This window comes from Nannobrachium achirus (genome assembly GCF_963921795.1).
Source record: "Nannobrachium achirus genome assembly, chromosome: 10".
NCBI classification, from domain to species: domain Eukaryota; kingdom Metazoa; phylum Chordata; class Actinopteri; order Myctophiformes; family Myctophidae; genus Nannobrachium; species Nannobrachium achirus.
In genome coordinates this window covers 44105010-44119589 of record NC_137819.1, presented here as the reverse complement: position 1 = coordinate 44119589, position 14580 = coordinate 44105010, and the positions used below count along the sequence as shown (strand labels likewise).

At 44.5% G+C, this 14580-nt stretch overlaps 1 protein-coding gene across 1 annotated transcript in view; it reads right to left on the bottom strand.

The window, feature by feature from the left end:
* col9a2 (procollagen, type IX, alpha 2) overlaps nt 1–6405 on the bottom strand; it is a gene marked incomplete at its 3' end in the record, with an annotated part of 34776 nt that extends 28371 nt beyond the window's left edge. The window contains exons 1-2 of the mRNA XM_080735833.1: nt 6328–6405; nt 4587–4661 (exon numbers count right to left, since the gene is read on the bottom strand). Of these exons, the coding sequence (XP_080591959.1) occupies nt 4587–4661; nt 6328–6399 (147 nt within the window). The 5' untranslated portion in view covers nt 6400–6405. The remainder of the gene's footprint in view (nt 1–4586; nt 4662–6327) is intronic.
* Between the last annotated feature and the right edge of the window lie 8175 nt (nt 6406–14580).

The window sequence follows — 14580 nt, the reverse complement described above, 5'->3', positions numbered from 1 at the left end:
TATACCATAGTACACAGCATCACTTCAAACACTTCAAGGATGCTCTACAGCGCCACTTGAAGGTTGGTCACCCAGCGGTATTGCAGCTGTTGAGGCTGTACTGATACGGACAGACATACACACACGGTCAGTTGTTTTCACCACAAAGTTGCAGAGCTGTAACCATTAATGGGCTGGCTTCCCCGCATTCCGTTTTTTCTACACAAACCATACCCCATCCAGAGCTCTGCCAACAGCTGCTGCTGGTGGTACGTAAGTCTGTTAGAAAGCAGAGGTGACCGAGCCTTGCGGTGGCTGCCCCCAGGCTCTGGAAAAGCCTGCCTCTCCATATCAGAGCTTCCCAGTCCATAGAAGTTTTTAAATCTTTATTAAAGATCTATTTCGTGGGGCGCCTGCTGGCCTACTGGTCCAGGCGCATACCACATAGGCATTGCCACATAGGCATTGATGCTTGACAGTGATGCCGGTTCGATTCCCGATCCGAACGACCTTTGCCCGGTGTCACTCCCCACCTCTCCCCCCATTTCCTGTTAGTCTACTGTCATATCAAATAAAGGCATACAAGCCCCAAAAAACAAATCTTTAAAGATCTATTTCGCTTCGCTGGCCTTTGATTACAGCTACATGCCTGGCTCTCTATGCCCTTGCCCAGTGTAATGTTTTGCTTGTATTTTATTCTGTTTTATTTTATTATTGTTGCCTTGTGTTCTGATCTGCACTTTGGTTGACCTTGGATGTTTTTTTAAATGAGCTCTATAAATAAATTAAACACTGTTCAAGGTTATCTGAAGCTTGAGACGTTCAAAGATCAACTCTCCAAATGCAAACAATCAGAATCTGAATATGAGTTGGTGAGGTTAGTGCATTCCAATTAAATATAAAAAGTATTATTTATTTCCCCCTCTTTCCCTCTAGGGGGGGTGTAAGTGATATTTTCTTTGTTAAAATAAGTTTAAAATAGCTCTTGTATTCCCACTGTAACCATTGCTAGTTGTTGTTCACGAGCATGGGGTCTCTCTGTCTCTCCAGCTCTTAAGTAAACAGCAAATACATTTTACAAATACAAATACAACCAATCATGAGGAAAAACATATACTTTATAAAGTTTATATGATAAACTAGTGAAATTGGAAGCAATGAAAAACAAAAAAGATGAGCAGATAAAAATACAATTGAAACACTATAACATTTAAGCTGATAAATGGTTACTCTCCTCATTAGATTAAACTGATGACCCAACTGAATAAGTATTGTCTGTGTATTAAAGAGCTGGAGAAAGAAGCGAAGAGACCCCTGTTACTGAACAAACACAGCAATTATTACTATCTCAGAATACATAGCTTTAACTTTTTAGCAAAAAAACAACAATGTTTTGTTTTAAGAAAAATATATAATTTATAGCACCTTTACAGATAAAAAAGAAATCAGTGAATATAGTTCTGACAAGGCGGTAGGTGGATTTTGGACATTAATTAGATTGGCTGGATTCCATTTTATGTTCTCATAGAAAACAATACAAATAATAACTAGAACTGAAACAACTATCGAGGTGCCAACTTGCGCCTCACGCACAAGTAGGCCACACATGGCCATGGCCAATTTGTGCACAAGCAGAGCGTGCCACAAGGTGTGCCCTGCTGGCCTCATTGGCTGTTAATGAAGACATTACCAAGAACACTCTTATATACCAAACTCTGCTGACATCATCACCAGGAATACTGGTTCCTCAATGGCTGTAGGGAGACACCTATACATACATAGGCAACATACATTCTCAGAATCCCAGCCATTTCAGGGCTACAGTCTTCAAAAAAGTCGGATACCTACATACATACGCAGCCGATTACAGTACTTGCGCGCTCTGCTTGCGCAAGTAACTAGAACTGCACTCTGTCGAGGTGCCAACTTCGCCTTGTGCACAAGTAGCCAGCAGAGTGCACCACGAGATGCGCTCACCACTGGCATCACCACTGGCGATGCCAGAGACATCACCACTGGCATCACCAGGAATGCTGGTCCCTCATTGGCTGTTAATAATGACGTTGCTAGAAATGCTGGTCCTGACAGACACCGACATACTGTACATATGCAGCCGAACGCAGTACTTGCACGCTCTGCTGGCGCAAGTAATAAATAGTGATTCCCAGCAGCATAAAGCAGATACAGTGTGTTATTCAGCCTACATATATGATTCCATCACGGGTAGACTTTGGAAAGCATGCTATGCTATAGCAGGTGGGTAAAGGAAGAATATCTTAGTGGAGCATGGTGGGCAGGGGGCTTGCCACTCTTCCCTACACCAGTTAGCTTAGCTCCCCCCATTCTCCATTTGCAAAGACCACCTTACGGGTCCATTTGGTTCATGCTTTTCACTCTGTAAAAGTTAAATTCTTATGAATGTTGTTCCAATGTTCAATGGCAAAAACACATTTAATTTGTTAATCACAATGATTTACTTTACAATTACATCTTGCATCGTGACGGTGTCATGTTTTTGTATGGTGACAGACGGGGAAGACGAATGGGGAGGCGAGGGAAGGGGGGAGCGAACTGGTGTAGGGAAGAGTGGCAAGCAGGCAGGGGCATCACAGGGGGGTGAGACTGAGATACTGGGGGAGGGCCTTGAAACCCCTCCCCCTATGAAGAACATTCATAGGATGGCCCCAATCCATGTGTGGGAATATATTCACAGATATATATGTCACCGCTAGATCGAGAAACAGTTAGATCGAGAACCGGAGTGCTCGTCGTGCGGCGCGGCGAAACAAGCGGTCGCTTTGATCCACAACAACGACAACGACAAAGTAGCGTCGGCAGGAATGATAGCGCCTCACCCCACGGAGGTTAGGGTTAGGGTTAGGCATAGTTTTACTGAGATTAAGGTTAGGGTTAGGGTTAGAGTTAGGCATAGTAAGCTAATGGCTAAACACAGCTGAGCTAGGCTAGTAGATAAACAAAGAAAGAGTGGTCGCAAACGAGTGACGTCAGCGACTACACAAGTGAATGGCTGTTGTCGCCATCTCATGGTGAATACGCAGAATTACACAGGTGCGCTGATAAGAGACCATCAAAGTGAATTGATCCAGGTGGTGTTAGGGGTGTGTGGTGAACGACAAAACGAGTGCTCTTACCACGATCTAATGGAGTTACCCAATCTAACTGTAACATACTGTATATAGTCATGGGTTGCATTTGTAGTCCTATACCAGCCATTTTGAGGACCAACACAGGTGTTTTGACATTGGTTCTATGCCAATCAGACAAATTGAACACCTGTGTTGGTCCTCAATATGGCCGGTTTAGGACTACAAATGCAACCCATGAATTCAGTCATATAGTGACAGTGCCAGTGAGATGGCAAAGGAGTGTATATAGGCCTACAGTCATTTATCATGATGTAATCACATAGTTACTGTAAATGCGATATCATTTTTGATTGATTGATTGATTGATTGATTGATTGATTGATTGATCATTTAATTGCAAATGGTTAGATATTTGAGTGAAGTTCTGAGCCTCGGGTAGAACTCCATGCCATGTTTGAAGTCGCCAAAAAAGATGATCAAATGTAATGGGCCTACTGTAACTAAAATTGACATAAGTCTAAAAGAAAAAACTTTTTTTCCCTGCTATGTCACACTGCAAATTCTGCAGTGTTAATTTAACTTTAAGAGTGAAATACATTGACCGATGAGGGTCAATGTTTACACTGTTCAGAGTTAAAGCTATACTGTGTAAGTTGCTCAACTAGTGGTCAGTAGCAGTAGAGCAAACCGCGGTCGCGTCTGCTTTTTTCGGCCGTTTTTCGCCGCGGACCGGGCATTCAGACCACCGCGTCCGCCTCGCCTCGCCGAGACCTATCCATAGAGGTCTTTCGTTTCCCTCTACGAGCCTCGGTTGGGGAGTTACATGCTAGACTCCTAGCCCAGTGTAAACACTGCAGTGTACTTCCTAAAGAGCTCAGCAGTGTATGATCTGGGCTTTGATTGGCCGGTAGGGAGACACGTGTACAGAATGATGCATATGACGTAATTTTGCCGGGAAAAACAGCCCCGGTCACGGCCACCAGGGCTCAGTAGAACACATACAAAGAAAAGGCTTTGGGAGCTGAAATTAACAGAGTGGGGGTTCTAAAACTTTAGCGATTTAATAGTTAGGACAATTTTAAGATATGTTTTATAAAAAAAGTTACATAGTATAACTTTAAGTCAAAGCTGAGGATTTTGCTATGCAGTTTGTTTCCTACACTGGCCCAGCACTGCAGACTCTGTGCCCAGCATGTTTATAAAACCTGCCTCTGGTTAACCTAAGAATATCTTAAATGTATCACATTACTGCGACATTAGCCCCAGCGCCTCTCAGGAAGGAGCAGAAGCCCCTTTCCTCAAAGCCCCCTCTCTTAGCTGGGAACAAGTGCTCTTTTGTGCCAGCATGTTTTCATGCACATTGCCCTCTGGTGGCAAGACTGCGGTACTGCAGAGCACCGCTGCTTTGCTATTTCTGTTGTACAATGATGGTCTTTGTGACAACCTGTTGGAGCCTGGTGGAGCGTGTGTGTGTGTGTGTGTGTGTGTGTGTGCACTCACATCAATGCCGTCGGACCCGGGGGTACCTGAAGGGCCTGATGGACCGGGCTGGCCCTGTGGTCCAGGTGGACCCCTCTAAAGAAAGAAAGAAAGAAAGAAAGAAAGAAAGAAAGAAAGAATATTAATGTAAAGGATTAAATACATAACAAATCGTTGCTGTCGGGAAGAAACCTCTTATTCAAACTTTCTTTTTTTTTTTTTGTAAATGAACATGCTACTTGATCAAACTATAGCGTCACACAAAAGTAGCAGATCTGCAAGCTCGAAAAGCAGCACGAAGCAGTGCGTTTTGATCTTGTAGATCTGCAACTTTTGAATGTGAATCCTGAATACTAACAATTTTGGACACCGGACAGAGACAAAATAATAATTTTGGCTTCTGAATACGCTGAATGGCAATTTATTTTGTATCTAGCATGATGGTAAATGATAAATTGGAACTAAGAACATGTACACTAATAAACTCATGTTTATTTCCACAGAAACATGAGGGGGATACCTGGATATCAATAGACCTAGAAAGCAATAAAATTAATAAATGAGATGGTAAGAAGCTAGTAGTTCTTTTATTTAAAGTATCCACATCAAAGGAATGCAGCATGGTTTGAATCCATTATTTGACTGTGTGAGAGTTCAGGTTTTGTCATAAAACATCCTTGAAGGTCCATGAAAGCATTGCAAGCACTGGAAATGGGGAAAAAGATGATAACATGTAAACCGAGGGCTTTAATACATAATCCCACAAAGAGAGCAGGTTTTGGAGGAGTGAAGGCAGAGGACTGTGGAGGGGTGGGGGTGGGGGATGTCATGGGACTGACAGTGTTTACCCACCCTGCCCCACTTCCTCCATGGGCCTTTCAACCCACATCAACCCCCTAGGAGGGAAATATGACCCGTATGAGTTGATCAGCCAGTCCGTCCGTCCGTCCGGCCTAAATAAAGAATCCTCAATCTGCTCTTCAATTAGGCCAAAAAATAAAAAATAAAAAGTAATCCTTGATAGGGCAGAAACTGGTGGACTCCACTGGGTAGCAGTTAGGTGTGATGCTCGACTCTCCAGCTAGGGCAGACATTCTTTGTGTGCTTCTCTTTGAATAAGGCCTTTCACAGGCAGGAGAAAAGTTTGTTTGTGTGTGTGTGTGTGTGTGTGTGTGTGTGTGTGTGTGTGTGCGTGCGTGCGTGCGTGCGTGCGTGCGTGCGTGCGTGCGTGCGTGTGTGCGTGCGCGCTCGCGTGTAACACACACATGCATGCGCTTACACGTGCACGTGTGTTGGCTGGCCCATATCCAACTCTGTCATGGCCGATGTCTTGATTAAATCCAAGAAAAAAGGAGGAACATCCATAACTTTAATTCAGTCTTCAAGGCACAAAGTAATCCAGGAAAGAACAGGCGATCCTCAGTCAAAACTTCACAAGATATTCATCAAGGTACTCCTCACACGATGCGAGTTTGTCCTCCAGCAAGACAGTTTTGTTGCATCTTCAATCCATAACAACAAAACAGATCATCCTTTCTCTAGACATGCACACAATCAAGCCACCTCTCGTACAACACCTGTAATGCTAATTCAACACCTGAATCAAACAGTAGGATATCACTCTCACTGGACAACTCTCCCACTAATACAACATCCAGTATCTGCTGACTCACTCCAGGGGCCTCACCATCACCACAGAACCCCAGAAAACAGCAGCTAAGAGCGACTAGACCTGTCCCCAAACCTAGGCGTCTCCACTCACCACTTGGGCCAGGGCCAGGCAGAGGGTCTGCAGAATCACCCAGCTCTTCAACAAGGCAGAGAGCGCAGCCATGGTCTCTCTCTCTCTCCTCTACCTCTCTCCTCGGTGCACAAAAAAATCCTCTTTTCTCTCTTCACCTCCTTCTGCCCGATCCTCTGCTCCTCTCCCGGCCGGTGTGGAGCGGGACTGTGGGGTGAAGCTGTCCCGAAAGGAGGGTGGGGGAAGGAAGGATGGATGGAGGGATGGATGGATGGATGGGGGGCTCTGTGCACTGACCAAGAGGAATCCACTCTGTGTGTGGAGGAAGGAGGGAGGGGTGGAGGGGAGGGCAGTGAAACGAGAGAGAGAGAGAGAGAGAGAGAGAGAGAGAGAGAGACGGAGAGGTGTAACCCGTGCAACGGACGGCCCATGAGAACACAGGAGCTCCTGAGTCCTGAGGAGCTCCCCCACATGCGTGCACGCGCACATACACAAGCATGTGCACGCGCACATACACAAGCATGTGCACGCGCACATATGCACTTCCATCTCTCTCTCACACACACACACGCACGCACGCACACATGCATGCACGCACGGTCGCACGCACACACACTTTTGTTTTACTATACTTGTGAAGACATCACAATTTTAGGACAGCATCAAAAATAGCCAAAAATTGCAGATCTCCATGTCTGTAGATCAGCCATACACCAACTAAGTATAAACAGGCCATAACTCTTACCCCAGCCCCTGAGTGCTTAATCCTAACTTGAATCTTGTTCTACTTGTACACCTATTTGTTCTTTTAACATAAAACAACAATCTTTCTTGTATGATAATACTATACTTGTGGGGACATTTGGCCTTCACAAAGTATACTAATACAAGAGGGCACACGCACACACACACACACACACACACACACACACACACACACACACACACACACACACACACACACACACACACACACACACACACACACACACACACACACACACACACACACACACGCACCTCAGACGAATACTTCTGAATCTAAAGGGGCATGGATCATAGACTACTGTGCATGCAAGATGCACGATCTTACAATCTGATAGGACGCACATACCTACTGCCTTATGAATAATCCAGTTCAATACAGATTTTCATGAGTCAGCCGTTACCTGTCTCCTCCTACTGCTGCTGATCGAGTGGATGAAGAGTGGAAAGCCAATTTCCAGGTCTCTCACGTCTGACTCGGGCCTAAATGCCTCCCCCTTCTCTGTCTTCACATGTGTGTTCTGTTTACTATCAGCCTGAGGTTGACAATAGCATGCCAGTGCAAATTAAATGTACCTCGACAATATTTATACAACAACGTTGACTAAGGAACTAAGGAATGAGACAGCTACTACTGGAAGCGTGCATAAACACTGTACATTTAATGGGGTAAAGAAAGTGGATATAGAACCCTTTTTGGAAAGAAGATTTTTTGATTTATTGCATCATTGTTGTTGACTGTCATTATCCCCTTTCTTGCTGCTAGAAAGCATTGTCAGTCGCTTTGGATTAAAAGCGTCTGCTAAATGCCTAAACTGTAAACTGTAAACAACAACAATGGGATAATGTACTTGGTTGTAGATACATTTGAACTGTGACACTGCATTTTACTATGTATATGTGCAACTACTGACATCTGGTGGTTGTGTTGGTAACGGCAGTTTAGTTCCCACAGTAATAGAAAGAGACCTTTCAAGGATGAATAAACAAAGCTTGTGGAAGAGTGAAAAATGACCCTATAGTGACCCCTATAGTACAGAACATACATTTAATCCAAAGGAGCAATGATTCTGCTGCCCACTAGATGGCAGCAAATGCACATTGGCTAAAAGTGTGCTGAGATTAGCCACTTAACTGCTGCTGCAGGAGTGTTCCCTGTGCAACAGAATTCCACATGTGTTCTCCTCAGGGAGCATGCAGACATTACTGAGGCAGGCTGCGAGGGGAAAACATTTGCTTGAATGATGATTTATTGCATGCAACAGAGCTTCTCATTGCACGGGGGATTAAAACCCATATCAAGAAAAAGTTAAAAAGCAATTTATTTCAGTTCAAATGCAGTATGACCAAAAGTATTCAGTGCATTATAGTTTCATCATGACCTGTCAAATGTTTACCTTCAAGACACTTCAAGTTCCATGTTTCAGCCTATAGCCTACAGGTTCTTATTTGAACAAAACCTCAGTTCCAAATGTTTTAATGCATGAAGATGGAAACAAATAAAACTAGAAGCAGTGCTCTTCCGAGCACAGGTCTCCACCAGGCTGTGTGTCCTGGTGGTGCTGTATAATAGGCCAATGTAAAAAGGGTGGCATATGTTCTTCACCATAGATCTTTCATGGAAATCGGACGCTGCATGCATGATTTGAAGCATTGTGTTCCAAAAATTTGTTTTGCTAAAGGCTACCTGCTGGTGGCGCTATAACAGGCCAATGTGAAAAAGGTAGCTTTTGTTCCTTGACCTAGTGGGAATATGTGTGGCAAATTTCACGGTAATCGCAAGCTGCGTTGATGATTTGAAGCATTTTGTTCAAAAACGGAGCAATCCTGCAAACTTTGGAAGCTAATATTAGCCAATCAGGATGGAATATGAAATATCAGACGGATCGGACTTGATCACATGACTATAGAGATACTGTGTACCGATTTGCGTGATTTTTGGATAAAATCTCAAGGAGTAATATCCAAAAATGTGTTTTACATAAGTCGGTCCAAAGGTGGCGCTATAAAAGGCTGGTGTGAAAAATGCAGGGATAAAATCTCAAGGAGTAATATCCAAAAATGTGTTTTACATAAGTCGGTCCAAAGGTGGCGCTATAAAAGGCTGGTGTGAAAAATGCAGGGCAAAGGTTTATCCTTAGCCTCTAGGGAGTGCGCTTACAAAGTTTGAAACTAATCGGTGGAGTTATAGGTAAAACCACAAATCGGCCTGTTATAGCGCCACCATGAGGCTGATTTAAAAAAAAATAAGTGGCTTTTCTTCCTCGGCCTAGTGGGAACGTGTGTGCGCGATTTCATGATAATTGCACTTTGCGTTTGGGATTTGAGGCATTTTGTTCAAAACGGCTCAATCCTACAAAATTTGGAAGCCAATCTTAGCCAATCCGGATGGAATATGCAAAATCGGACAGATCTGTGTCGATCACATGACTATCGAGATGCTGCCTACCGATTTGTAGGATTTTTTGACAAAATCTGTAAGAGTAGTGCACAGAAATGTGTTTTGTGAACATCGGCCACTAGGTGGCGCTAGAAAAGGCCCATTTGAAAAATTTAGGGCAGAGGTTCTAGATTGGCATCCAGGGAATGTGTGTGCTCACTTTGGCAGCGACCGGGCCAACGGCGACTGAGATTAGCTGCACACAAACTGTGAGGACACACGGACAGACACACGGACGGACGGACGGACGGACGGACGGACGCACGGACGGACGGACGGACGGACGGACGAAGGGGAAAACATACTCTCCCCCAAGCCTTCGGCTGGTGGAGACAATTATAGACTATAATAAAACGATAGTTGCATTCAGACCTTGAAAACAGTGCACTCTAGAAGAGGACAGTGTGTCTGGGTTTATCTCTTCCATGTTATGCTTTTGTAGAGCACTCGAAAAGCACTACAGTTAATTATTATTATTAGTAAATTTCACTCTCATCAGTGTGGCCTGAATTACATGATTTTCCCAATCAAAGACACACTTGCTGTCACTGGGCCACACACGTTTGCCTTCAGAAAAACTCATGCAGTAGCCTACATACACTAAAGCCTGATGTACCAACCTATATACTATCCTGATATTGCACATCAGAAGTAGCCGATCTACAAGCTCACTGCGTGTTGCAATGCAATACCTTGTGAGCTTGAAGATGGGCTATTTTCGGTGCACACCAATACATCAGGCATAAGCTGTCAGTAAGCCACCTGCTGCACATTTAATGAGACTTTCCTCAGCAATGCTGCTTTTAGGTGTGCTGCGATCGAACACACTTGATTACTCAGGTCTAAACATCAAAATCAGTGATGCAAAGCTTGACAAATCATTGCATGAGGACTTGAGGAGATAGGAGGAGATACAGTATACATAGGAGATGTCTAAACCAAACATTCGTGCTGAGTGGATCCCCAGCGGTGAAGAGAGAAAAGAACATCACTTGCTCGCCGGTGTTTCTGGTTACACACTGTTCTGTTCCCCTGCTAACTATAACGTAGAAAACAGACACAGAAAACAGCAGGCTCTCCAAACAAATAGCCAATCTACAAGCTATACTGGCTCACATATCTTCAGCGTGACACCATCGTACGACAAAGCACAAATAAGCATAAATCTCTCTCTCTCTCTCTCTCTCTCTCTCTCTCTCTCTCTCTCTCTCTCTCTCTCTCTCTCTCTCTCTCTCTCTCTCACACTCAAGGAAAACGTCAGCCTCTTCCCACGTCTTCTCTTTCTGTCATTCTGTCATATTTCTTAGTTTGTTTCCCCTCGGCTTGGGTTCCCAACGCTGGGGGGAATAAAGTGGGACCCAACCCTTTTATTTATTTATTCATTCGTTTGTTGTTGAAAGGGCAAGAGTGACATCATATTCTGGTCCATGGGTGGATATTTCTGATATGTACTGTGTGCTGGGGAGCGGCATGAATAAACATGGCCATGTGCTCACACAACCAGCACACTCACACTCACATGCCCTCCTTCTAAACAAGCACCCGCTTCTTTGCATAAGCTATGTATCGACGCACATGCAGGCACACACGCTGTCATGCATGCACAAACTCTCTCTGTCACACGCGCACTCACGCATGCACGCACGCACGCACACGCACACGCACACGCATACACACACACACACACACACACACACACACACACACACACACACACACACACACACACACACACACACACACACACACACACACACACACACACACACACACACACACACACGTTGATTTAGCAACTTAGATTCGTATATTCATTCTACGTCTCCAACCCCAAATCTAGCCTATATCGAAAACACACACACACACACACATCAAATGGACCCTTTACTCTTTGGATAATTATGCAACTCTGAGAGTGTACAAATGGAACCAAATATACACTCTCAAGAGTTCCAGACCGGCACAGGTCCATTTGGACTCCCTGGTGGTTCTATTCATCTGTCATTCAATGTTATATGAGATACTTAAATGGTTTCCTGTGGAAATAAGCTTAGTCTTTTCATGGATCTCCTTTTAGTAGACCTTGTACCAGTGAACTGTACCGTCATGAAACTGTACCTTTTCCTATGCAAACTTCTAATAAAGTCTTCAATCAATCAATCAATCAAAACCCCAGACCCGACATTGAGAACCAGTGATCTATACTTAGGCCAAGGCTACACGGAGCTGGATATTTGTGAATCTAGACATTTTTTGGTGCTGTTGGGGCTTGTAGCCACACGAAGCTGGATATTTTGGCAGTGAATCTGGATATTTTTCAATCCGGATAAATAAGTGGAGACACTGAAAAATATCCGCTTCACTGGATCCGTGTAGTCATGATACCCGGATATCTCTGAAGACTTTACTGTGTGTGTGCTTGTTAAACCTAGATATCTTTGTCGTGTGGACCTAGATATTTTTCTATGTGGATATCTGAAAAACCAGGATATATGAAATATCCAGCTCCGTGTAGCCATGGTCTTAGTCGTGCTGGTGTTGCATACAAAGAATCTACATACTAACCGAGATAGATTGTAGAATGTCTATTTTTTGTGAGTATAACAGGCCCTGCACTGCACACATGCACACGAATACATACGCATGCTTGCACATGGGAACACATGCAACACGATGCATGCGCACACACACACACACACACACACACACACACACACACACACACACACACACACACACACACACACACACACACACACACACACACACACACACACACACACACACACGCGCGCGCACACACACACACACACACACACACACACACACACACACACACACACACACACACACACACACACACACACACACACACACACACACACACACACACACGCACACACACACACACACACACATACACACACACACACACACACACACACACACACACACACACACACCTAAACAGAGGAAAAAAGCATCACAGTGGGGCTTAATTGAAATCTTATGAGTGGCCAGGGACACTTTTGGTTGTGCACTGGACTGGTATCCTGCTCTCCAGTCCCCCCATCCCCCCCTCTTTCCCTGAGAAAGATCTGTTTCACACAGACAGGCTGTGTCCATTCCCTCCCTAATAACACGCCAGAGAGAACCAGAGAGAATGGAAGCAATCACCGAAATCTGACGGAGAGACAGAAACAAACGCCTGCCACTGCACTGCGCACACACAGACACACACACACAGCTTGATCCTGATGGACAGGGTAAATATTATTGCAGTGTGCAGGTGTAAAGAGTGTAACAGCGAGTTGATAAGGGAGCAGGTCATTAACAACCCAGCAGGGTGTTAATCCTCCTCATGCCGGCCCACCACCCTCCATCCACCCTCCATCCACCCTGCATCCACCCTCCATCCACCCGTCCAGCAGACTGGAGTGCAGCACAGGGGAGTGGAGGCACTCCCTGACAGGCTGATGATCTACAGGCTGTGGATATTGGTCTGCAGAGCATGATGTATGGTCATTAGGGCATTTCACAAGGCTAATTTCTCAGCGAGAAAATCACCGTGGGCAGCCGCGAGGTTATGGAGCCTCAGATGTTTGAAATTGCGGAGGGGAATTCGGGCCGATGAAGACATCTTGCGGTCGGATTTGGCTGTCTGTTCGGGGAGCTAATGATTTGGCGGGGATGCTTTGGTGGGTTACAGTATATACATGTTTGTGCGAGTGTGAATGAGTGGATTTGTGTGCGTGTACGCACGCAGTCACATCCGATTTTAGACCTTAATGAACAAACGCATCATTATCTGTGGATTGACATCTTGGAGCAGTGGTCTTCAATGTTTTCAGGCCAAGGACCCCTTAGTTGAGAGAGAGATGAAGCAAGGACCCCTCCAAAATCCTTTCCTTCCTTTAAACTTGACCTTTTGCTCTAAACTTAGTCTGCTCTTTTTCCCCTACCCAAACCTCGTTGCCGAAGATAGCCAATCTACAAGCTCACAACGCCTTGCGCTACGAGGCGTTGTGAGCTTGTAGATAACTATTCATGTCTAAAGTTCTCAGAATATGGACACTAGGGTTCAAGTAGTTAATATAAAAAAAGAAGAAAAGAGTTTCTATCACTCAAAAGATTTGGAGGACCCCCCCCCCCCCCCCCCTCCCCGTAGTAACCCTCGTCCTGGACCAACAACACCAATAATAATCACACCACGGAGCAACAGTGACAGGAGATGAGGGACGTGCAGAGAATGTTAGAGAGGCAGGGGCTGAAATTTCTAAAAGGGCCTTTTGGTGAAAATATTGAAAATAGCAGACCTCCAAGCTCACACCGCGTCGCGCTGCGATGCGTTGTGAGCTTGGAGGTTGGCTATTTTCGGCCTTTCAACATTGCTCAAGTACTGTGAGTACTTACAGAGAGTCAGGTGGATGGTGAACGGTGACTCATTCACTGACAGTGAAGGCTGCAATAGAAAAGAAAAGAAAAAGATAACACATTAGCAGCCAGTGATGCTTTTATGCTATACTAGAGGTCAAAGAAAAAGATGGGACGAGGTGCTGTTAAAGACCACAAAGAGCGACCAGATATTTCACACAAAGCTATAAACACACCTCCTCAACCAAACAACAAACAATCCTCGCTAATGCTGTTTGCTTTGGCTGTGAGTCACATAAAGGTATTTTATCTTTTGACATTATTATCGTCAATGTCAGGTAGAAACCTCGTATCTCCAAGTTTCAAATTTGTAATTTTTTTGGCAAAGCTGCTTCATCACACAAAAGTAGTGAAAACAGCCGATCTACAAGCAAACAGCGCCTTGCATCGCGAGGCGTTGTTTAAATCACATCATGTGATATTACTGCATAGTTTAAATCATTTTAAAATGATAAATACAAAACAAACGGTTTTGGACATACAAGGTTTCCACCCGACAACAACGTTATGGTAGCCAGATATCATGAAAGCATCCTCAGTGCTAAAAAGACAGTTCTCCCAGCCTCCTCCTCCATTTGACTCACTAAGGTCTCAGGGTGATGAAGTGCTGTTTTCACTGATCATAATTGGAGAGT